At 36.8% G+C, this 24684-nt stretch overlaps 3 protein-coding genes and 1 pseudogene across 4 annotated transcripts; all 4 read right to left on the reverse strand.

Annotated features, from left to right (window-relative positions):
- Positions 1–28: 28 nt before the first annotated feature.
- On the reverse strand, positions 29–2974 carry LOC137726518 (subtilisin-like protease SBT1.2). The gene has a single exon (XM_068465451.2). The coding sequence runs from the start codon at positions 2620–2622 to the stop codon at positions 316–318; it is 2307 nt and encodes a 768-aa protein (XP_068321552.2). The 5' UTR covers positions 2623–2974; the 3' UTR covers positions 29–315.
- Positions 2975–8147: 5173 nt separating this feature from the next.
- Positions 8148–8624, reverse strand: LOC137721720 (large ribosomal subunit protein P1 pseudogene; annotated as a pseudogene).
- Positions 8625–11884: 3260 nt separating this feature from the next.
- On the reverse strand, positions 11885–12456 carry LOC137727061 (large ribosomal subunit protein P1). The gene has a single exon (XM_068466001.2). The coding sequence runs from the start codon at positions 12380–12382 to the stop codon at positions 12044–12046; it is 339 nt and encodes a 112-aa protein (XP_068322102.1). The 5' UTR covers positions 12383–12456; the 3' UTR covers positions 11885–12043.
- A 4676-nt stretch (positions 12457–17132) lies between these two features.
- On the reverse strand, positions 17133–20097 carry LOC137725335 (xyloglucan galactosyltransferase MUR3). 2 transcript variants are annotated; one of them, XR_011067517.2, is made up of 3 exons: positions 19818–20097; positions 17359–19705; positions 17133–17167 (listed from the first exon to the last, which is right to left on the reverse strand). XR_011067517.2 is itself a non-coding variant. In XM_068463982.2 (2 exons), exon 2 carries the CDS (start codon positions 19202–19204, stop codon positions 17441–17443), a length of 1764 nt encoding a protein of 587 aa, XP_068320083.2. In that variant the 5' UTR covers positions 19205–19705; positions 19818–20097; the 3' UTR covers positions 17133–17440. The 2 variants fall into 2 exon arrangements, 1 of the variants encoding a protein (XP_068320083.2); XM_068463982.2 differs by having other exon boundaries at positions 17133–19705.
- Between the last annotated feature and the right edge of the window lie 4587 nt (positions 20098–24684).

Here is a 24684-nt window from a genome sequence, read left to right on the forward strand (position 1 = left end):
ATAACATCTGCTCAATTGATGATATAGATGATAGAAGACAGGGATTCTTATACTAGATACCGAGATTTATATATGTAAATTCAATATTCCCAACACCATAAGAGACCAATAGTTAATACAATAAAAGCATCTGCCTTTATCAGATGATAAAAAGACAGTTTACATCTAAAATTTTCTCCCTCGAAAAGCTAGGATAAGGTATTCGCCCTCTAATGGTTATAAATGTGAATCCAATGAGTCAATAACAATGGATTTTTTGATTTCTAGAGTAGAACTACCATGACCACTCTCATGCCGTGATTGCTATCAGCCCTTTTACTTCCAAGTCACCGAGAAGGGGCTTTTAACCCGATTGAAGCTATTGTTAGAATTCACCCATGTCAGCTGCCCTTGTGCAAAGCTCATCTTCCCTTTTTCTGTTCTCTTCCTTGATGTAAACCATACCTTATAACTCAAACTCTGATTGATGTGTGTGAAGATTAACCTTTGGGGTTTAACTCTCACATTTACTTCCTTAGGTGCCATTACTTCCACCTTGTAAATGGAATTAGGACTCCCCACGTTTGTTACTCGTCTTTTGATCATTTTACTTCTTGTACCATGTTTGAATATAACTGAAATGGAAGGGTAATTGAGGCTGAAACCCCTGTTCATCTTCAAAACTTCGCGGCAGCTAACATTCCTGTGAGTGATGGTAAGAATTTCTGATTTTGTGTATCCAAGAGTGCATAAATGCGTGACATAATCCTCCGGCCTGATGTCATAAATCAACCCTGGATCAATGGCTCTTTCGGGGTTGACATGTCCCGCACCAATTGCAAAAACACCAGCTGGTTTGTCTCCATCCATTATCGGTTTTCCTGAATGGTCAACTACCTCAGCAGTTGTCATAACGGCAGATTTAATGGCTGCAGGGCTCCATTTGGGATGAGCTGAGCGTATCAGAGCAGCGATGCCACTGCCATGTGGACAGGCCATTGAAGTCCCCGACATGATAGTAAAATTCACTCTTCTAGAATCTTCTGGAAGGCCGGTGGGGCCTAAGTTTTGAGGCCAAGCAGCAATTATGTTGACCCCGGGAGCAATCACATCCGGTTTGAGGATTGAAGGGTTAGAATAACTCGGTCCTCTAGCAGAGAACTGAGCTACTGCTGGTGCTCTGGATTTTCCTATAACTGTACCTCCGAATACAATTCTAGCTGTCGGTCTCCTTGTAGAGTTTATGTAAGCTTTCAAGCGAACTGATTCTTTGAAGCCAATAAGAGTTGCAGGCAAGACATGGACATCAATTGAGTTTTCCTCTTGGTTTATCACTGTGTTTGCCAAGATCATTGCAGCACCCCCAGCTTCCTTCACCACTTCACCTTTCTCTGCTCTTCCATTGACACCTCGGTCACAAACCACAATTTTTCCGCGGACTTTTGCTCGTGGAAGAGACCCTTTGAAGCAATATTCACTTCCACTATTCTCACTTGTCACGTAAACCAGTTCAAGCTCTTTCCCTGCTCTCTTAAGATGGTTTCCGGGGTACAAAGATTCTCCATAGAGATATTTTCCGTTCCCCATTTGAACTATTCCTGGAAATCTTCGGTCTAGTGTACTTGCACCAATGGTAGTGATCCAAGGAGCTTCATTGGCAACTGAGCTTTGGATGGGACCATTGTTGCCTGCTGCGCACACAACTGAAATTCCATGCTCTACTGCTCGAAAACTGCCAATTGCAATGTTGTCATCGAAAAGTGGAATGGGGAAGCCACCTAGAGAGAGGGAGAGAATGTCTACTCCATCTCTAATTGCAACATCCATCGCTGCAAGGATATCAGAGCTATAACATCCATTGAGCCAGCACACTTTGTACACCGCTATATGTGCTCCGGGAGCCATTCCTTGAGCCACACCAGCTGCATTGCCTAAAACACTTGCCATTGGGACAGTGGCGCCCCCTGCTGTTGATGATGTGTGAGTTCCATGCCCATGGGAATCACGCGGTGACACATACTCACGACCACCATCTGGTGTGTATGTAGCTACGCGATGGCCCTTAGTGAAGAACCTAGCACCAATGAGTTTCCGGTTGCAATTTGAAGAATTGAAGTTCTGCCCTTCTTGACAAATCCCTCTCCATTTCTTGGGAACTGCTGGCATTCCACGATCATTGAAGCTCGGACTCTCGGGCCAAACTCCGGTATCGAGCACCCCAATGATTGTGCCTCTACCAAAGGCAGACTTGTACCACGCACCTTCCCTCGAAGCACTGAGGCTGAGTCCCAAGAATTTGTAAGAATAAGTAGTGTGAATTTGGAGCCTATGGTCAGGCCTAATTGAAATGACATCAGGCAGCATTTTCAAGGACTCGAGCTCCAATTCAGATAGCTGAGCGGCAAACCCTTCCATGGCAGAATGGTAAGAGTAAAGAAGTCGCGAAGAAGCGTCTTCTTCGGAAGACATTGTTTGTTCAAGAAACGAGAGATGCCAACTCAGCTTAGAAGCAAAAGAAGAGCTGGTCACACCCTGCGGGTTGAGCTGAACAATGTAAGTCTGGAGAGTGTTTGCACAAACCGAAACCAAGACAACGAAGAGAATGGAAATGAAAAGACGGGTTTTGAGTGTTACGAGTTCCATTGTTGAAGGTTAAGAACACAATGGAGCGTAGGCTGCTGAATGTGCATGATTTGGTGGAAGAACTGAGGGGGTATTTGAAGGAGTTTGGGGGAGCTTTCATAAAAAAAAAGAGAGCTCTGAGTTGAAATACGAAACTCGTGAAATATAAGAGCTCTGCATCACGAGGATCCATAGTAGTGGTCAAGAGTGAAGAGCTTGAGCTAAAAGCCTTTCACGGGATGTAATGGTTTAAGATTTATTTCATTTATTACCATGGAAGGCAGTAATGTAAAAGAATTCTGTGAATCTTTGTTTCTCAATTTGGCGTTTGGATTTCATAGAATATAGAAGTTGGTCATTTAATGCTGATCTCCCTTCATGCTGCTCTGCATTTACCAACACGCTCTCTATCCTCTAGATTGGTCTCCCTGCCTCCGTCCCCACATGCAGCTTGTGCATTGCTACTAGTTTGAACAAGGGCGGAAATTTGAACTTAGGGATATTGGAAAGAGAAGTACCATTAGATTAGAAACTCGAGCATCACAGTAAAAAATACGAAAATATGAATGTATTACCAAAGATCGATTTGGATGTGGTAATGTATGTAACAATAATAATCTACTAATTGTTCCTTTGGAGCCTAGCGGCTGTGTGAAAAACATATCCCTTTGTCCTGGGTTTGAAAGTTCAAAAATTACAATTGCCGATTTTATGGAGAAATATTTGCCGGTGCCATAAAAAATCAACTTATTTATGATACTGTCAGCACGTCAAACTTCAATTTAATTACGATACTGTCATTATCACAAAATTCAATATGTTTACAATTGTGCTAGTGCTTCCATGTTTTTATTCTTATTATTAATAAAAATTCATTTAGTGCTTTTCGTTGTGTGGAAAAATTTTCATTAAAGCCCCTAAAATCATAACATTGCCAATTTAAATTATCTCCCAAACTCTTGCTAACCAAACACCAATCTCTCTCTTTGAATCCATAACCACTTGTGTATGTCAACACCTATTATTTTCCTCTCTTCTTTCCTATGCCATGGCAGATCGGGCATGGCTTCTCCGTCGACTTCACGGGCCCGCCCCCATTAATTCTCTCCGCCAACCTCTCTCCTCCCTCGTCATCGATCCTTTCTCTACAACACTGATCAAATCAGTAAATCTAGCTCATAGGTTTCTTAACCATCCATATTAATGTGGTTTTTTCAAACTCATAAACTTTTATCATTTTATCGAGATGTGACAGATCCTAAATGGAGGGGGGTGGGTGAGAAACCATAGTAGTTCTGTCATAGCATATCCAATGAGTGATTTCCACACGTCCGAAATTCAGAAAGATCTAAGACACAAAAGTAAATACAAAAGAGTCATTACTGGTCTTTTAAAGGAGAGCAACTTATATGAAACGTGTTCACCATCACATGGTATCTTGGTCCAATACATTGTCATGTGAAAAAAAAACTTGCACGCTGCATGCATTATTGGATAGGGGATTTTAGGTGGTTGTGTGAACTCGTTTTATGTAAGCACTTCTCTTTCAAAAGTGCAGTAATCTCATAATAGGTCCTAAGCACGGCCAACCCTAAGGGTAGTCAAAATAGGTGCCTGCCTAGGGCTAGGCCCCCACTTCGGAGGGGCCTCCATTTTTTAAATATATATGTATATAAATTTTACAATTTAAATTCAATAAAAATTTCAAAAAATAAAATCATAAGCAATACTATTACTTTCCACAAAAACAATTTTACTTTTTTTTTTCCGTCACTCATAGGTAACTATAGTTTTACTCCTTCATCTCTATTAAAATTCAAAATTCAAAATGCTAGTTCTTTTTTTCTCGATACAACCCCACTCGCTTTCACTCTCTTTTTTCATAAAAACTATTTCTCTTCTCTCTTGGTCTTCACATGGTGAGCATTCTGATAATGATGAGAGATACTTGTTTTCTAGAGCTAAAAAGTTTGAGAGAAACTTTACCGAAGGAAATAAATTAGGCAATGGAAGTGTTGAGACAAATGGATGGTTGTTTCCTGAATACATGAGTTGCTTATAAAATTTTGTTAACCATACCAGTTACAGTTGCCTCTGCAAAAGGAAGATTTTCAAAATTAGAGTTCATCAAATCTTATCTTCGATCAATTATGTCACAAGAAAGATTGAATGAGTTAACTATTTTATCAATTGAAAAGGAATTGGTTGAAAAACTAGATTATGTAAACTTAATTAGTGCATTTGCGTCTAAAAACGCGAGACGCGTAATATTTAAGTGATGTTTGTATATCTTTTTTCTTTTGATGTTAATTTTTAATGATCTTTGATGTAGACTTTTTCATGTATTTGGCGAATTCATTTTTATACATATTAATGTACAAAGGGGTGAGGGTCAAAGAACTCTAATGCTCCATAACAAAGGTTCGCCTAGGGTCCCAAATTCTCAGGGCCGACCCCGGTCCTAAGGGGCACTAATGGTCCCACTAGGATGATGATGTCTTCATTGCGAGAAGGACTTATATGAAATTGATTTAATGTCATGTGGAGTTCCAATAAAAAAAAGTTATAGTGTTTGGAGACAAACTTACATATTATATAACCATATTAAAACAGAACTTTACAGAGCATTCGGGTAAACTTATTCCTTGCAAATTGCTCTTATTGACTACAACACATAACCAAGACGGAAGTTTATATTATTGAAGAGATAACCGGCGAAAGTGGTACAAAAAGGATTTTAAATTAGCCTTATCAATTGAGAGTACGCTACACGCGTATCCACAGTATTATGAATCATGACATAAGAAATAGAGCCCCGATACACGTAAAGTTAAAATAAAGAGTTCCAAAGCTCATTTTTACAAAACAAAAGCTCATTTTAACAAGAAAAAATACAAAGCCCAAACTGGTTTGTTTGTTTTGACCGCCAAAACTAATATGCGTTAAAATTTGCTCAACGTGCATGTGTCATATAAAAAAAGAATTGTTTTTAGGGTTGTTTTTATCAGTTCCGTCCTCGTAAAATAAAAACCCTTATTTTCGAAGGATCTACTACGGATTTGAATTCTAGAACCCCAAAGTTTTCTGATTGAGAAAGTAAGGAAATTCGTGAGCCGGTGGCTAACAAGTACTCCGACTTCGAGCTCTTTTACTTGAGGTTGAGGAGTGTACTGACGGAGGAGTTTGCAGATGATCGAAGCAATCGAGAGCGCTTGGTTATTGCAGTCCATGCGATGCTCTTAGAGGCCGGTTTTGTTGTATTCGATCCGATTTCAGGAACGCAGTCGAGTGATCGATTTCATCTCTTGAACAAATGGCCAGCGCTGGATCATCGGACGATGTGGGTGCCTTATACTTTGCCTCATATTTTGCATGATATTAGAAGAGAAAGTACTAACAATTCTTACGTGATCCAAGCAGTAAAAGGGATAGCGCTGAGGTTTCAGAGTTTGGGGGGGGGGGGGGGGAGGGAAAGGGATTATTTTAATGTTTACGGGTGTTTGATCGGCCACCGGTCTGCCACTTACCGGCCTCAACGCCATTTATGTTTGCATGAGGAAAGGTTTGGTAGCGCGGTTGAATTTTTTTGGGAAAACAAGAATGTGGGTCTTCAAGGAGGGGTTTGTATCGGTCTGTGGAAAATTTGCTCTTCGGGTTTTGGAAGATTGTCAAGGATGAGATTGTACTGCCTTTTCTGATTGAGCTACGCAGAAATCCTGGTTTTCCGATTGAGTTTGGGCAAAAGCCGGGTTCGGCGTCTCCAACGGGGATTATGGGTCTTCCATCGGAGCTCAAAATGAAGGTTTTGGAGTCACTGCCTGGTGTTGACATTGTCAAACTAGCGCGTTTGTAAGGGGATGAAAAAGATGGTTGATGATGTTATTGATGAGTTATTATGGAGGGATAAGTATTATGAGGAGATTGAGAGGGGAGTTGAGAGTCCAGCGAAAAGAAGACGAGGACAACGAGGAGAGGTGATTGTTGAATGGAAATTATTATTTGTTAGAATTTGGAAGAGTAAGGCTAATTAAATGGAAGCAGCTGGAGAAACAAAGGCAGGTGGCACCGTCACCGTTCAGGTGCACGCAGTACCGATCAGCTAAACGAAACCAAAGGTCATCTGCTTAGTGCTTACTAATTTTTAAGGGGTGTGATATCCACACATCCCATTTTACTTCTCACATACCTTTTTAATTTTCAGCGGTCGGATCAGATGAATTGAAGAAGATCAACGAACAGAAATTATCAAAGGATATGTGATAAGTAAAATAGGATGTGTGGATAGCACACCCCAGTTTTAATTGTATGGAACCTTGGTTTTGCAGTAGTGTCAGAAAAGATATGTAATGTAAGCCATACATTAGAAGTTACTATTTGTGTGTAATAATTGGTTTTTATTTTGTTTCTGTTTTTATTTTTTTTTAGCATAACTTGTAGTTATTTGTAGCGGAGATGATTTTCTTTAGCTTGTCATGCACTTTTTTTACACTTTTGATAATCAGATTGAATAAATCAACCAAAAATAATAATGGAAGTGTGTGTTTATTGTTTTCCTATTCTTAATCATGTGTTGCTGCTTGACATTTTCTTTTCTCGTTTTGGCGAAACTTGTGTTTTCTCGCTTGAATCTAGACTCCAGAAGCCTAAAAATCTTATATGGATGGTTCAATTTCTGAAGAACTCTGTCGCCTTGAATTCGAAACACATATGTTTACGTTTTGGGTTTAGTGTTCTTTTGGGTCAGTCATAAATACACTAAAAAAATAAAATAAAGAGCATAATGATAGGTACTAAGAGTATCTTCAATAGAAGTCCTTAACCACCACTTTTGAGGACTCATTTAGGAATTTTAAGAGAATATTCGAGTCCAATATTGTGTCCAATAGAAAGACCTTACAATATAATCTCTAAATGTTGGGACTAAAATATTGAATAAATCATTATTAATTTAGTTAGAGTATGGTGGCCATGATCTAAACAAACACATTAATTACTAAATCATGAGGATGGGTTAGGAACACCTGAAACTTGAGATTGAGTCTAGTATTTGATATTATGTTCTTTAGATAAGATTGCCACTCACCGGTGCCTCAAAATTTGCTTTGACAAATGTCTCGCAGAAGAAACAATGTCTTTCACTTTACGAAAGTAGTACTTTGATCCACAAAGTACGACGGAACCAAATTGTGCTTAGAACCCTCCCAGTAGATATTCTAATTTCTAAGTATGAAAATTAAGTCCTTTATATAGGCATTGTCATGCCTTTGCATGAATGAATCAATATGCCTCGTGAATTAATTTTCCAACATAAACTCGTTCCATAAAGCCCCTTGCAAGAAAACTGATTTCCTCTAATTAATTTCCATTCATTTAATAAAATTGAATTAAATATCAAACTCTAAATTTAATATTGTTATTAGTTCTCCAGCATATTTAAACTTGTTACACATGAGCCTTTCTCCAAACAAAAGATCTTCAAAATTAGACGCTCAACATCAAACCTGGAATCTACATATCATAAGCCAAAAATAAATAAACAAAGCCCTTCTACAATATTGATGAGGTACCTAATCTCAAAGTACTAAAAACCAGCAAAGATGGACTAATTAGTATATGTCATGTTTGAATGGAGCTCCTAATCGAACAAATTGAAAAGTCCCTCGTCATCACTTTCTTCCTTGGGTTCTTCGTTCTTCTCCTCTGGTGGAGGAGCAGCAGCAGCTGGGGCGGCAGCCACGCCGACACCTGGGGCAGCAGCGGCTACTGCACTAGCGCCGCCACCAACGCCAACATTCAGGATAAGATCGTCAATGTCTCTCTTCTCAGCAAGCTTGGCGAACAAGCCAGGCCAGTAAGACTCAACAGAGACATTGGCAGCTTTTGCTAATGTTGTAATCTTCTCAGCAGTGACTGGGATGCCTTCGTCATGGAGGATTAGAATGGCGTAACTGCAAGCAAGCTCTGAAGCCGACATCGGTTTTTACTGAAATGAGGGAGAAGAGATATCTGAGATTGAGGGGTCTCTTCTACGGTTGTCACGCTAAATCTCTATTGAACTGCAAATGCATGTATTTATAGATGGAGATCAAAGCTTTGAAGGTCTAGGGATTTTTTTTTTTATTGTTAAACATTGTTAAAGGTTGCCGTTATTTACTTTGCTGATTATTAATTGTTGAATAAATCGTTGTCATTTTCTTATGGGACTTCGTTATTTGTTACCAAGTCTGTAGGGATACCCATTATTTGTGGAAACTGTCAGTCACGGAACAAGTTTGTTTGTTTGTTTTTTGTTTTTTTTTTTTTTTTGTGTTTTTTATCAAAGGATAACTTTTATTAAATTTTAATGTAACCGTCTTCAGCAAGAATATTAAATAAAAACTTCAAAACAAGAGTATCCCAAGGGAAAGTATCTCTATGCGAGGCAACATATGAGGCTACAACATGAGCAACATTTTCATTACGCTTGGCAAACACAAACCTCACCCCTCCTAATTGAAACGACAAGTGACCAATATCATGGATAAAACACTCCAAAGTAGCATCTATAGCATAACCCCATTAATCATACTAATTATCACTTGAGAATTAGACTCAATATCCACCACATCACAACCCATCTTGATACATACCATTAACATTGCTCGAATCATACTAATTAAAAACCAATAAACCTCCAATATTCTTTGATTGGAACCTTATTAGTTTTTAATTTTTTATCAAAGTCCTTGATACGCCTCAAAAAATTTGTATCATTTGGTCTCCCTAGTCAAAAAATTTGGTTTACGTTTTTGTTTAAGCTGTTTCAACCAGTTAAAAAATTATCTATTTTTGATAGAGGAGGATAGCTCTTTGTGTTCGGAGCATTGATCCGAAACTCCGAAGGAAGGGATCATTCCACCAGAAACACCTGCTCTCCCTTCTTTACCAAATTTTATTTAAAGACAGTCGGTGAACTAAGTTAAAAAGACAAATCTCGACCATCAGTAGAAGCCCCAAATACTAGGTCCGTAGACCACTAACAAATCCCAAACCCGGCTACCTTCTTTACATATACGTGTGCGAATAAACTGAGTTTTGATGGTATAGCCAAAATTTAGTCTCTACTTTTAAAAATATCAATTTTTATAATATCTTTCAAATATAGCAGAAAACCAGCTTGAACAGATCTAAATACCCTTATAATAAAACCAATTTACAAAAGTTAAAACCAGTTTGATCTTCTGCATTTGTTCAAAGATGGAAACTAGAGTCAAACAAAATGAAAATAGACAGAGACTGCAGAGGCTCCGCCTCTACAAGTTCCGCCGGTAATTACATGAGTTAATTGGATAGAAATTAATAGAGGATTAACGTCTATAATTTTTTCAGTTCCATATAATTTTTTTTTGGTTCCATACGGTTATGAGTTCATATATATTGGCGTCAATTTCTTGCAATTAGGTTTTAACTTTTAAGATATACTACATCTTTTTTTGAGTTAAAAATCGTCTTTTCAATTCGATTGTTATATTCCAGCTTGGTTTCCTTAGTTTTATGTTCTAATTTCTTTTCTTTTATTGCTATTTCGTTATTGAATTTCAATTTTTGGTGAGGGAATCATAGTGGTTGTTTGGCCTAAGGATCTACAGTATAATAAAGTATTATTATTTTGTAAAATTGTTTAACCCAAAAGGATGGAAGTTCCCATTAGGCTACCGGCAAATTAGGAAGAAACCGAATTAGGTTTTGGTGTGCATGTTTAAAGTGGTAGAAATAGGGCTCGGCTTGAAGACTTTGTTTATTGCACGTAGGAAGAAGATGAAGAAGGGATGGCGAGGGAGCATCCCATTAACACAAGTTATATTTAGGTCAATTCAATCAGATTTTTGGCTATATTTGAAAGAATTTGTAAAAACTGATATTTGTGAATTTAGATGGTAAATTTTGGTTAGAATTGATAAATACTCAAATAAAATCATTAGAAAACTAGATTTTAATCCCTATATAAGATGAATAGAAAATGTCTTATACAAGATTAAAATTTGATTTTAGTCCCTAGATTCTATTCAATGCTAGCATATGTATTAAAATTCTCTTTTTTTTATTTATTTATAATTTTATGAATTTAAATTTTATAAAAATATTATAAATTTTAATTCTCATTATGGTAAGCATCTTAATTATATAAGAAAATATTTTCGTAGAGATTTTTCGGTACACTTATGTTTTTGCATATTTTCTTATCTGTCACTAATTCGTTACAATATATTTAGGTATGAACATTTTGGTACACTAGGTTAGTATAATATGTTTAGGTATGGACATTTCCATACACTAGTTTAGTATCATATAGTTAGGTACGGAATTTTTGGTATACTTATGTTTTTACATATGTTCTTATGTGTCACTAATTCATTATAATATATTTAGGTACAGGCATTTCGGTACACTAATTTAGTAAAATATATTATGATATGGACGAGTGAATTAAAATGTATAATAATAAATTTAAAATTTAATGTAATAACTTTAAATAAGTTATCTATTAAATATAAAAACAAAAATATGACATGAATTTGAATTAAGTACACATTAAAGGACTAAAATCAATATTCAATCTAACACCAAGATTTTATTAAATTTTAATCTTCTTGAAGGATTAACCCCCTCAAATCATCAACAATTATTCTAATTATTTAGCACCAGCTTTGTATAAATGGTGACCAAAGTGGAATTGGTTATTTTCAATCCAAATGTGTTCCCATCGCGGACCCAAGCTACACGAACCGCCTCAATAAAAGCTAGAATTTTTGCAGACACCAAACTCACAAACTAATAGAAGCAAAAACACCAAGGACTTGTGCCGCAGTTGTATGAAACATCCCCTCAAAACCCGCTCGACCATTAGTCATGAACCACATATGTTTAATTACCTAAATCCGTCCAGACATTGACAAATTCCAATAAACTGGAATAAAAGAAGGAAACGTAACAACAAGCGAAGAAATGCGCATTGAATAAACAGTCAATTAATAACAAAGATTTGTTGAATCAATTTCAGTTGACTCAGGTAAGGGTAAAAGCACGCAGGCGAAATCTAGAGATGCAAACCCGTCATTAATCGGATGATGAGCAAAAATTTAAGGATTAACCTTGATTTCCTTTCATATTTGTGATCATGACATGAAATCATCCCATTATTTTCTCTCATCAATGCAAATTATATAATTCCTAACAAGATTTTTTTTTAATTTATCACGCCACTTATTTAGTTCTTCGTTATATATTTATATTGACCAAAAAAGAACAACAATTTGTCCATATAGCAATACGTATCATAAGCAAAAAGGAAATTATGAAAGCCCTACTACAATATTCATTAGGTAACTAATCTCAAACTAAGTAGTAAAAACCAGCAAACTAATTGAAAATTGGACGTCAATGTCTTGTTTCAAAGGAGATCCTAAGTGAACAAATCGAAAATTGGACAGTCGTCGTCACTCTCTTCCTCGGGTTCTTCCTTCTTCTTCTTATCCTCTGGTGGAGGAGCAGCAGCAGGGGCGGCATCTTCGGCGACACCTGGGGCAGCGACAGAAACTGCACCGCCAGAGCCAGCATTCAGGACAAGATCTTCAACGTTTCTCTTCTCGGCAAGTTTGGCGAAGAGGCTGGGCCAGTAAGACTCGACAGGGACGTTAGCGGCTTTCACCAAGGTTGCAATCTTCTCGGCAGTGACGGGGATGCCTTCATCATGGAGGATCAGAGTGGCGTAGGTGCAAGCAAGCTCTGAAGCCGACATCATTTCTCTACCGAATTGAGGGAGACGAGGTATCGGAAATTGAGGGCTCTCTTTTTCTAGGGTTTTCTATTGAACTGCAAAGCATGCATTTATAGGTCGAGATTCTAGGTAGGGTTTGGCAGTTTAGGGATGTATTCCTAATCCTACGAGGACATTGAGAGAAAATCCAGCCGTTGATTTTTGAGGAGAAAACCTTGCCGTTGATTTTTTAGGAAATATATTATATATTTTATTATAATTATTATAACGGTTATACACTTATTAATTACATTATTGATTTTAATTTATATTCGCTCATTGATAAATTTTCACGGGAAAATTGCTAGTTTGCAGTTAAAAAAGGAAAAGGGAAATCAATTAAAGTTTCTTGCAGGGAAAGAAATCCAAATCGGGCTAGTTGGGTTGCTTGCAAGCAAAGTCAAAGTGACTTGGATTGCAAGCAAAGAAACTTCAACTTTATAAGAGAACACACGAAGAAACAAAGGAGAAAGAAGTGTAGCATGGATATTCAAAGTACCAAAACGAACGAGAAGCAAGAATAATAGAGCAAATGATTAAAATAAATCAAGGCGATAAGCATCTCGTTTTAGATCGTCAGGTAGAATTAGAGACTAAACAACAGGAGTTAGTTAGTTAGTTTGTTTGTTTATGTGCCTTGGAGATAATTGAAAGTTATAAGTTTTGGGGATTTTCTAGCAACACTTCGGCTTATAGTACACTGAGAGATTCTTGGCTGCTGAAACCTTATTCATTGGACCTTTTAAGCCACACCTAAACATCCATTGTTCAATGCATGACATACACAGGAATATAGTAGAATTTTGTGTATTTAGCATTTGCTTATTTAACCATCTAAAGCTCTACTTACAGGTTGGTGTCTATTGGAAACCAACGGAAATAATATATCCTCTTTTATCTCACATCACTTGACCTACCAGAAATGCATCCCCTCATTCTTCTTCTTCTTCTTCTTCTTCTTCTTCTTCTTTAGAGAGAGAAGAGGATATATCCGGAGACAGCCAAGAATCCCGCTAAGTTAAGCGACAAGAGATATAACTCCCAGCTCAGCCCAAATTGAAGAAACTTAACGCGTGGACTTTAGCGAGAAAGAGAGCCTGCAAATGCGATGCACAAAGAGGGACAATTTTTTTAAATGGTGTGCGAAGTGCAATTGCTCATCTTCTGTCCCACATTCTTTTCATTCTTCACAGTTCTTAACTTTTTTTTTTTCTTCAAACGATATTATCAACAGTAAGAGGGTGGATGAGTGAGCTAAACCTCACAATGGGCTAGTAATAATGTGGTTCAAATTCTCCTTTGATGAGAATTGAACCTAAGACCTCTTCATTTTAAGTGAAAAAAAAATGTCACTAGATCGTACTACTAAGTATCATTTCTTACTTCTTTTGACACTTGTTTTCTTTTTTTGGTCAAATTCAACATTTGCTTTAGACTTGGTAAAACCTATGACCCGATAAACTGGCCAAATTATTGTAGAAAGATCATTACTATAAGGGGGTGTAGTCAAATTAGGATTTGATAGGATTTTAATAGACTTTAAAATACGGGTGTAGTCGATTAGAGTTTAGTTAAAAAGAGGATTTTAAAAGATTATGAAATCATGGTGTAATCAAATTAGGATTTAAGAGGATTTTGAAGAATACACCCAAATCAAGGGGTAGTCGATTAAGAGTTTAAAGAATACATTCAAATCTAGGCATAGTGAGAATGTCAAAGATTTATTAGGATTTTAATGGCTGAAGGATTTTGAGGAATTTGAGAGTGGGTGGTATAAATACAAAGTTCCATCAAGAATCCAACGCTTCCTCATGTGATTTCTTTTCACGTTCATCACAGAAGTGGAACAGTCTTCCTCTCACACGTCTTCATCTATCCCCTCAAGGTATTGCTTTTCACTTCCTAACTTGTATAATTCTTGTATGGTTGAATTGTTTCACAGATTATTGCTACATTTGTACTTATCAATTACTCCCTTATTTCCTTCTCATACATATATATCTATACGTATAATACCACATATCCCTAGCTTCTCCGAATTCATGCTTTTTGTGTTGATTATTTTTCAGTTGTATTGTTTTTCTATTTGATAGCTGAAATACCCATACATTTGATGCAATGAAAAGAGAAAACCTACATGCAATAGATTAGCTAATATGCATGCTTTTTTAACCAGCTGAGAGGAACTTTGGATATTTTACTCCAAATAATTGAAAGGGGATTGGATAAATTTGATGGGTTTTTATTATTTCTTCAATATATGTGGTCTGTGAGAATTCAAGAATTGTTCTTTTTTATTAGAAGTATATTTGGGTTTAGTTCTTAATTTTTGTTCAGTTCTCCATTGTCATTGTTTGGTTAATTAAGGCACTTTGTTGCTTTATTAATGCATTGCATATTATATGATTCGAATGGTTTTTGTTAAATATGTTCTGGATTGATTTTGTTACTGCTACTGCTTCCATCATACTAGTAATAAGAAATGGGAGACAAACAACAAGAAATTGGAAAAGTGAAGGCCAAGAGTGATGATAGCGCTTGGATTTTGGAAGAGAGCAAAGTGTTGTTACAATTGCTCATTGAAGCTACATTGCGTGGATGGTGTGATGCTAATGGCTTGCTAACCAAAGATATTGTAACGATAAGAATACTTCCGGCACTTAATGAAAGACTGAAGTGTAATAAAACTTGCAAGCATTACAAAAGTCGAATGATATATTTTAAGAAAGAATATGGAAAGTATAGTCAGTTTATGGGAAGCAACTCTGGCTTTGGGTGGGATGCAAATACAAAGAGATTTGTTGCTGATGACGAAGTTTGGGAAGAATACTTTAGGGTGAGCTTTTTGGCTTTTATTTAAAATAGTTTATGTAACTTGAGTGTATATTTATAGTTTATTGAACAATTATGATTTTCTTGTTTATTTTGTAGGCCCACCCAGACCAAAGAAGCATTCGTAAAAAATCTTGTGATGACTTAGAAGATTTGCAAATCGTACTTGGGGATGCAACTGCTATTGGAAAACACTCATTGGGATTGGGTGAGGAAACTGATGCAAGAACTTTTGTAGTGAAAGATAGACAAGGTGGAATAGAGGAAGATGAACAGGTTGGAATAGAGAACTTGTTTTACGATGAGGAAAATAGGGGCTTTGTACTCAATCAAAACCAAGCATCACATCAAACTTCATCATTCAATCAATCATCCCCATTCTTACCCACTCAAGCCACTAGCTCAGAGATTCCCCCACCAATCACCAACCATAGGAAACGAAATAGAACCCAATACCAAGGGAATACTAGATCATCTGAGACCACTAATCAAGCTAGAATTATGGAAAATATTTCACTTACTCTCGATTCAATTGCCACCGACTTCCGAGGAGTCCATAATATATTGGAGAAAATGGATAAGGATAGAGAGACAAAATTCTATATGGGATGCCATCAAGGAAACCCCAAATTTGGATGAACCTGCTCGCTATCAAGCGGTCGCTTTGCTCGATACTAAAACAAAAAAGGATGCATTTTTGAAGATGTCACCGAAAGAGCAGTCAAATTGGATATGCTATAATTTGAAATGATATGTGATTTGACTTATGATACATTAGTTTTTATTTGTTCGTTTTATTTTGGATTATGTTTAATTGGCTTATTCATACTTTTTTTAACTGGATTATGTTGGATTATTTTTAATGAATGATGTGTTTAATTTAATTAACGATATTATGTGAGAACGTAGGATTTAGCTCTGTTGAATTTTGGTTGTTGTTAGAGGAAAAGGCTGCTCGGCTTCCCCCAATTGAGGAAAGCCGAACTCTACTTGATTGTAGTGTTCGTGGAACACTCCACTTTTTCTTAGGTTTCTATATCAGTGTTTTTCGTTCTTTTCTCAAATGAATTTGTGTTTCATTGTTATTTGATTCTAGATTAGTGCGTGACCTTCTTACACTTTGTTATGAGAATGAAGTACCAGATAGCAATCCTATTTAGATTTGATGTCTCCCGGTCTATGATTAAGGCTAGGCCTACTAATCATCCCTCAGAAAGGCATATTAATTATTTCATGCATTTGGCACTACATATAAATCTCTCTTTCTTTTAACTAGTAATTACGCGAAAGTAATATTATCTCACATAGACGTCAGTTCCTCTCACTAGTGATTAGGCTTTTGGAAGTTTATGCACGGTGTAGTCTTTGTGGTGTATATTGGTTTCAGGAGTAAGGAGGCATTGTGAAGCTTTTGATTGGTGATCAAAGGTTGGAGCTTTACTCCAATCAGGTCTCTTCTTTGAAATGTAATTTTTAGCATATTGATATTTGGTGAGAAAACCCCAACAAGAAATTCTCTTACGTTAGAAATTACAATTTCCACACCGAGATTCCATCTGCTAAGTTTTTATGTTTCTTTCGTACTAGGAAAGAAATTCACTTTATACATTGCAAGGGTAAAATCCTAAGAAGTCTATGAAAGGAGTCGATACAAATCCATGAAAATCTATAATGGAAATCCATATAAATCTATCAAAATCCACATAGAATTATAAAATCTATTAAAATCCTTTAAAATTTGTCACTTAAAAAATGTCTATTAAAATCCTCTGAAATCCAAATTGATTACACCCCTAAATTCACGGCCAACAAAACAAAAGAAGAAAAAGCTAATTTTGTGCTGAAGCAGAAGCTATAGCTCCTGGAAATTGTATGTATGCAACATCGTACACAGGCGTCTGTATGGTAGAGGACTAATCATTTACTCATTTTTATTTCCTGTAAGTAAATAAGAACACCAAAAACTCAGCTAGCTTACATGACAAAGAATTACTAGACAAAATTACATAATGCAGAAACAAAAACTTTTCGAAAAACATGCACTACAAGCAGAACATATGGGTCTATGTTTTGGATTTGAGCCTGGATATTTTCAAGGTGAGTTCTGTGATGAGCGTTCGTGACAATACCTGCCGCAACTCAATGCAGGAACGCTCAGCCGCTCATTGTCTTCATGCATTAGCTACTGGTGAAATCCTTATTGTTGTGCTGTTATTTGACCGATGATTGATGTCGTTGTTCATTATGCCACGAGTTTTTCGCAGCTTCGGCAGATGTATCAACAGAATCACCATTACCATCCTTTGGCTTCGAGAAGAAAGGATCCCATTCGTGAGCTCCTACCTCACGTTGTCCCTCCTCCAACAAAGCATACTTCCAACTGTTTTCTTCGATGAAGTTATCATCTGTATGACCCTCGATTATGTCCTTCCTCAACTTTGTAACTTTGTCAATGACGGCCTGTACAGAAACATCAAAGGCATCTCTAAAAATCCCCAACTTAGAACGGGGATCGGCATATATCAGACTTGGAATAAGGCTTATGACCTCCTCCCTCATTTTCTTCACCTGCTTGGGAGTAATTCGACCAAGTGTTTCCTCTATGCTAACGTTCCTCTTGCGAATATCATCCTCTGGGATGAACACTGAATACCTTGTATAATCTTTTGGTAAATGCCAAGTATATTGCGTGTATGCTGACCCAGGATGGAAGAAGACAGGTATGCAACCAGCCAACATTGAATCAAAAGCAGATCTTCGTGTGTATGAATCGCCTTGTGGTTGCAGGCAGAAAAGAGATCTCTGAAACATATGCATTATACTGCTTGGAGAATGACACTTGCTTTCCCCAAAATCACATTCCAACAGCTTACCAACCTTTGAACTCCGGCACTGATCAATGATCTGCCCCCTGATTGACTTGGGATTGTCAGGACGGGGGGCACCAGCAAAAGAGAAAAGGAACTCACGCTTTAATCTTCTCATTCGTTCCTGCCAAATGAACACATCGGCATCTTTTGCTGGATGGAAATACGTGGGATATGGAATACCAAAATCATTAGCATTCCACGGGCTTGATTCTACCACAAGCATAGACATATTCTTAGCAGCTGGCAGAAAGAGAAGCTTGTTACCCCAATCCGATTCTTCCTCTGAAAGTCTCCTGAAATCCCAAGTTATCCTTCCTGCAACAAGAAAGTGGTCTTTGCCACCCATAATGCTCCATTCTGGCCTCTTCATAAGCCAATCAACCAGATCGAGTGAAGCCGCATCCCTCCTTGATATGTTGAAACCCCAAAGGTACCGGGCAATGTCAAACCCAGCATAAAAGGGAACAAAAATAGCAGCAGCAAGAGACGAATCATTTGTCAAACACTCATATTGCTTCATCCGATTATTAAATATGACATCCACAGCAAACTGATTCGTGGCATACCAACCCGTATCCCCAAACACACCCTCTGCATTCTCAAGTGGAGGCCCAAGCCCAGCATTAGTTGTGAACTTGCACATATTTGTCCAACGGCTTAAACTCCTACATTCCTTTAACATATCCTCGTTAAACCTCGAGGGAAGATCATGCACATAAATATACTTCCCACCACATGGATCACTCTTGTTTTCGACAGTTCTCAATGCTCTCATGAATGGATACTTCTCTGCTTCATTGATCTGGTTGTTTTTCGCAGGGGCTACAGGGCTAGGTGTTGATTCAGTGCTCTGGCTGTCCCTCTGAAGATCATTAGTTACAAGGGTAGGCTTCACTTTGGAGTAAACACGACCAGCTTGTAAATTGAAAGATTCATTCACGGTACTACCTCCCAGCACAATGAAATGGAAGTACAACAACAACATCCAGAAGAACACAGACAAAGAGGCCAAGAAACAAATCCTTGTATTCTGATTCTTTCCTGTCCCCTTCTCCATTGGCTCCACAGGTACACTCGTCGGAGAGCGGCGTCTCATTGGATTCATAATCCACTCAATCAAGCAACCTTCCTATCCGAACCGAAAACCCCGCACCCATAACCATTCACCAAATTCACACAATCCCAAATCCCCAAATCCCCCCCATCAATCACCAATTTCCCACAAAACCCCAAAAAATCCCAAATCAACTCAATCACCAAATTCCCACAAAAACCCAAATCCCAAATCAACTCAATCAATCACCAATTTCCCACAAAAACCCAAATCTCAAATCTCAATACTTAAACCAATAAACAATATAGCAAAACAAAAAACCTAACCCTAATTTCAACACAAGTAACTCTAAAGCTTATATTTTGAGCTACAAAATGCAAAGCGGAGAACTTTTTTTCAGCTGAAAGATAGAGTGTTTGAGGAACAAGAAAACAGTAAACAGATGCAACCTTAACAAACTGAAATCGAAAAAATCTAGGACAAACCAGTTCTCCAGTCAACGATTCAGAAGAAATGACTGAGTTGGTTCCGCCAGTTGCGCCTGCTTCGGACCTGAACATAAAAAATACAGAAATTTACAGTCTGTTAACAGCTAAAAATACAGAAAATTAGCAAACTTTAAAACCAAGGAACGAATCGAAAGAAGGAAGACAGAGAGACTTACAGAGGTTTCGATTTGCCGAGAAAGTTCGAGAATTTTTATATTTTGTGCCGAGATTTAGAGAGAGAGGAAAGAGAAATGAAAGTGAATATAATATGACTCTGAGCTCGCGCGCGTTGGAGGCGAAAGGGGGCGCACGTTAGCAACGTGAACCGACGGTTGTTTCGTGTCGGTAGCCGATATGATCTTGCCGCGTGGAATGAGGGAGGACGTGCCTTGTTGAGGAGCGTGATGTCACCCCACTCCCTTAAATTACGTTGCATGAGAGTTGAAAATCCCACTCATTTCCTTTTGTGACCGAAAAATAAATTAAAAAATTCCCACTATTTTCTCTCCAAACAAAATCCCACTCTCTTTTTGTTCATAGTCCAACTAGTATTTGTGAGTATCATTTAATATTACAGTTTAAGAAGAATTTTTTTTAAAAAATTTCATTTTAATTTTTTAAAAAGATGAGTTTTAGATTATAACTTTGTGTAAAATTAAAATCTAATTTTAGTTCTTAATATATTTAATCATCTCATTTATTAGTTATATTTTGATATTTTAGTTATCATTTTATTTTTATTTTAATGTATAAAATTATATTTAAATTTAATTTTTATTTAATTCATCATAATATATTTTAATATCTACGTTTAGGCAACTAGTTTTTTTTTTATAATATATATTTTGACAACAATTTTGTATGTTCTTCATTTAGGTACATTAATACATTTGAATATTTCAGTATATCCATCAATACAAACATCTATGTACACTAATTCGATATAATGCATTTTGGTATGTACATTTTGGTACACCAATTTGAGTAATGAATTTTAGGTACATTAATTCAATATACTATATTTCGGTACATACATTTCAATATTGACATTTAGGTACATTGTTTCAATAGAATATATTTCGGTACATACATTTAGGTTTATTATAATATATTTCGGTACAATCATGTAGGTACAAAACTTTCGGTACAAAAAAAAAATCAATTTTATATATTTCGGCACAGTCATTTCTATACACTTATTGTCACATCCCGGCCAGGGCAGGACCACTTCTCGAGCCTGACTCCACCGTAGCACGATATTGTCCTTTTTGGGCCCCAACCACGCCCTCACGATTTTGTTTTTGGGAACTCACACGAGAACTTCCCGATGGGTCACCCATCCTGGAAATGCTCTCGCGCACTACTCGCTTAACTTCGGAGTTATGATGGAACCTGAAGCCAGTGAGCTCTCAAAAGGCCTCGTGCTAGGTAGAGATGGGAATATACATATAAGGATCACTCCCCTGGGCAATGTGGGATGTCACAATCCACCCTCTTAGAGCAAGCCCAGCGTTGCTGGGTGCTCGGGGGACAGATCAGAGAAAAGGGGACCGAGGCCCTGTGGACCGGCTCCAGCTTTGGAGAGCCCGAGTGGAGGTGGAGGCCCGAGCTCTGGGCCCGTGGAGAATTGCCAGCCTGAGAGCTCGAGTGGATGTGACGCCAACGCTGACGTCAGGCCATTTTTAATTTTTTTTTGTCAGGCGTGTGCACCCCACTCACGCGTGGGGGCACCTCGCTGACACAAAATCAGAAGAAAAAAAAAGTGCTTTTTCAGTTACCATTGGGAGGCCACGTGGCTTCCCACGGTCCGTTCGATCTCAATGGATCTTTAATTTGGACCGTTCGATCTCAACGGTAAAAAAAAAAAGTCTTATTTAATATCCACCGTTCGATCTGAGATCAACCGTGGATATTAATATGCTTTATAAATAAAAAAATAAAAGAAAAAATAGTTTTAAAATTAAGAAAAGTTACCGTTGTGACACGTGGCACAATCTGGAGTGTTGGAATTCAAATTTTTTTATATCCAACGGCAGAGATTAATTAGTTGAATAAAAATTTAAAAAAAATTGTAAAAAATTCAAAAAAAAATCTGAAATTTTTTTTAAAAAAATTGTTTTTACTTTTCTATAAATACCTTCTCATTATTATCTACCTTACACAACAATTTCATATTTTCTCATTATCATCTACCTTACTTTTCTATCCATCACCAATAATTGTATTTTCGGATAATGACACGTGGCATAAACGAGTACGATTAAAAAATTTATCGGAAATCCATCGCCAATAATTGTCTTTTCGGATTTTATGACAAGTGGCGCAACGAGAACGATTAAAAATCTTATCCGAAATTACAAATAAAATTATTTTGTATTATTTAATAATACTTCGGATATGACACGTGGCGCAACGAGAACGATTAAAAATCTTATTCGAAATTACAATTAAAATTATTTTGTATTATTTTATAAATAAAAAAAATACTAATATTTTATTGCCTATTGCCAAGGCTATTGAAGTGTAACGGTGGAGATGCAAAGGCTATTGCCAGGGCTATTACTGTTCATTAAGGGCAGTTACTGTTCATAAGGTGGATTGAATAATGAATAGCCTGGGGGGAGGGCTCTAACGCTAGAGTTGCTCTTAGGGGCCCAACGTCCTTGTCGGCACACCACGACCAGAGTTAGGCTTTGATACCAAATTGTCACATCCCGGCCCAGGCGGGACCACTTTCCAGACCTGACTGCATCGTAGCACGATATTGTCCGCTTTGGCCCCCAACCACGCCCTCACGGTTTTGTTTTTGGGAACTCACACGAGAACTTCCCGATGGGTCTCCCATCCTGGGAATGCTCTCGCGCGCTACACGCTTAACTTCAGAGTTCCGATGGAACCCGAAGTCAGTGAGCTCCCAAAAGGCCTCGTGCTAGGTACATATGAGAATATACATATAAGGATCACTCCCCTGGGCGATGTGGGATGTCACACTTATGTATTTATATTATATTTTTGTATCACAAATTTCTTTTAATATGTTCTCATTTATGTTCATTTATAATTAAAGAACTAAATATGTGCATATTAATAAAATTAAAAGTTAATGTGGAGAGGTTAAATAAAAATACACGTTAAATAACAAATATTGAAGATAAATTTTGATAAAAGTACACTTCACAGGATTTAAATGAATATGTAATCTAGCACCAGATTTTTTTTTAAAATTTTAACTTTTGCAAGGACTAATGTTCAAAAATCCCTATTTTTTTTTCATTTGTACGTGAGATGTATTAAGTTTGATTCTCGCTAAAGGCAAATTTAAACTATAGTATTGCTAGCTTATTTTGAAGTTTAGATCATTCTCTTACTTTTTAGTGTAAATAATATCGTTTGTTCAAAAAAAAAAAAAAACTCATATTTGTGAGTGAGGAATGTTCTCGTTGATTTGGAGTTTAGGGTTTCTCTTTTATTGAAGTGTCATTCAGAGAGTATACAGTTTCAACAAATTTGACCACGTGTCTATGAAGATGTTTAGATTTGATAAAGGAAAACAGAGAATAATTTTTTTTTTGTCAGACAATGGATTTATTAGATTAGATGTTATATTGGGAAGCCGATGAGGTTTGAACCCATATCATAGTGTAAGGACAACACTCGTCTCCACCATTGTAGTAGAAGACCACTTGCAAAAAGAGAATAATGTTAAGGGGCACACATCAGTGAGTGGGTAACATTGTGAGCTGGGTGTATCCCAAAACATGGGGTTAAAATTAGAGTTATTTTTTATTTTGGCTTACCATTTAACAATCGGATATAATTCATGTGAATAATATGTATCTAATACAACCATTATCTGACTACACAGATCGTGTTTGCTTTAAATATATGTAAATAATATTGTAACCAAATCTGCAAACTAGAGTTAATTGTATGATGTCAAAATAGGGACTTAATCCAAAGGTGGTAAAAACCGAAACAACGAATGGCTCCCTACTATTTTTAAGGAAAATAACAAAAAAAAGGTTTTCTCTTTTTGTCATTGTGATCAGATTTGCCAAAGGTTCTTGTTTTTTTTTTTTCCCCTTAACATTAATGAATATGAGCAAATTTTAGCATAAATCATTGTTTCCAAATTTGATGTCTTAGATTTCATCAAAAATCAATTTGATTTTGAACGTTTACCCCATAAAGAACTAAGAAAAGTGGGGATCATGAGAACTATCAACCATTTCATTTGCTAAATATAGCTGATTTCCATTAAGAATAAAAAACGTTAATTAAACGTGCCTATCAATATCTCTTATGAGGGGAGGGCGAGAGAGAGAGAGAGAGAGAGAGAGAGAGAACAGAGCCAATTAGCATTCCCTAAATAAGGAAACCCAGTTTACCATATATTTTGATGTACATATTCAACCTAACCATAATGTAAATCATCAAAACCGTCGATTCAAATATAAACGAAAATATCATAAGAGTATATGTTTATGTTGGTTAGTTACTTTATTTTATTAATTAAAGATTTATATAAAGTTATTAATTAAAGATTTAAAACTTTATATAATATTATTCTAATAAATAGGAAAAGCCATGTTTAATAAGGTAAGTCATGTCATTTAGTATTACGATTTTGTGGTATTCTTCTTCACATGTAAATGAAAGATTTTAGGTTCGATTCTCACCAAATGCCAACTTAAACCACATTATTGTTAGCCCATTATGAGGCATAGCTCCCTTCTCCACCTCCTTAGTGTAGATAATATTGTCTCTTAAAAAGAAAAAAAAAAGGATAGGTCATGTCTTTTACTAAAGAGTATAGAGAGTTTTAATCTTTCTCGGCCTTTTGGTTAAGATCAAGTATATAGAGTTTTATAGACAGAGAACTCCTAAAACAGAACATATACGTCCAAATATTTCCTTTCGCTTTCTACTATTGTATTTTTGTACATTCCCTATTATCCTCCTACTTATCTCCATCATCAATGTCTTGGCATCATGTCTATCGTAATCGTGCATATGGATTAGACACTCTTTGATATTCAAGAG

The sequence above is a fragment of the Pyrus communis genome, chromosome 5 (genome assembly GCF_041283825.1).
Source record: "Pyrus communis isolate YQ-2024b chromosome 5, ASM4128382v1, whole genome shotgun sequence".
Lineage (NCBI taxonomy): Eukaryota > Viridiplantae > Streptophyta > Magnoliopsida > Rosales > Rosaceae > Pyrus > Pyrus communis.

What these genes read in the sequence shown, in the direction of transcription:
- LOC137726518 (XM_068465451.2), bottom strand. Translation starts at nt 2,622, where the DNA reads ATGGAACTCGTAACACTCAAAACCCGTCTTTTCATTTCCATTCTCTTC.
- LOC137725335 (XM_068463982.2), bottom strand. Translation starts at nt 19,204, where the DNA reads ATGAATCCAATGAGACGCCGCTCTCCGACGAGTGTACCTGTGGAGCCA.
- LOC137727061 (XM_068466001.2), bottom strand. Translation starts at nt 12,382, where the DNA reads ATGATGTCGGCTTCAGAGCTTGCTTGCACCTACGCCACTCTGATCCTC.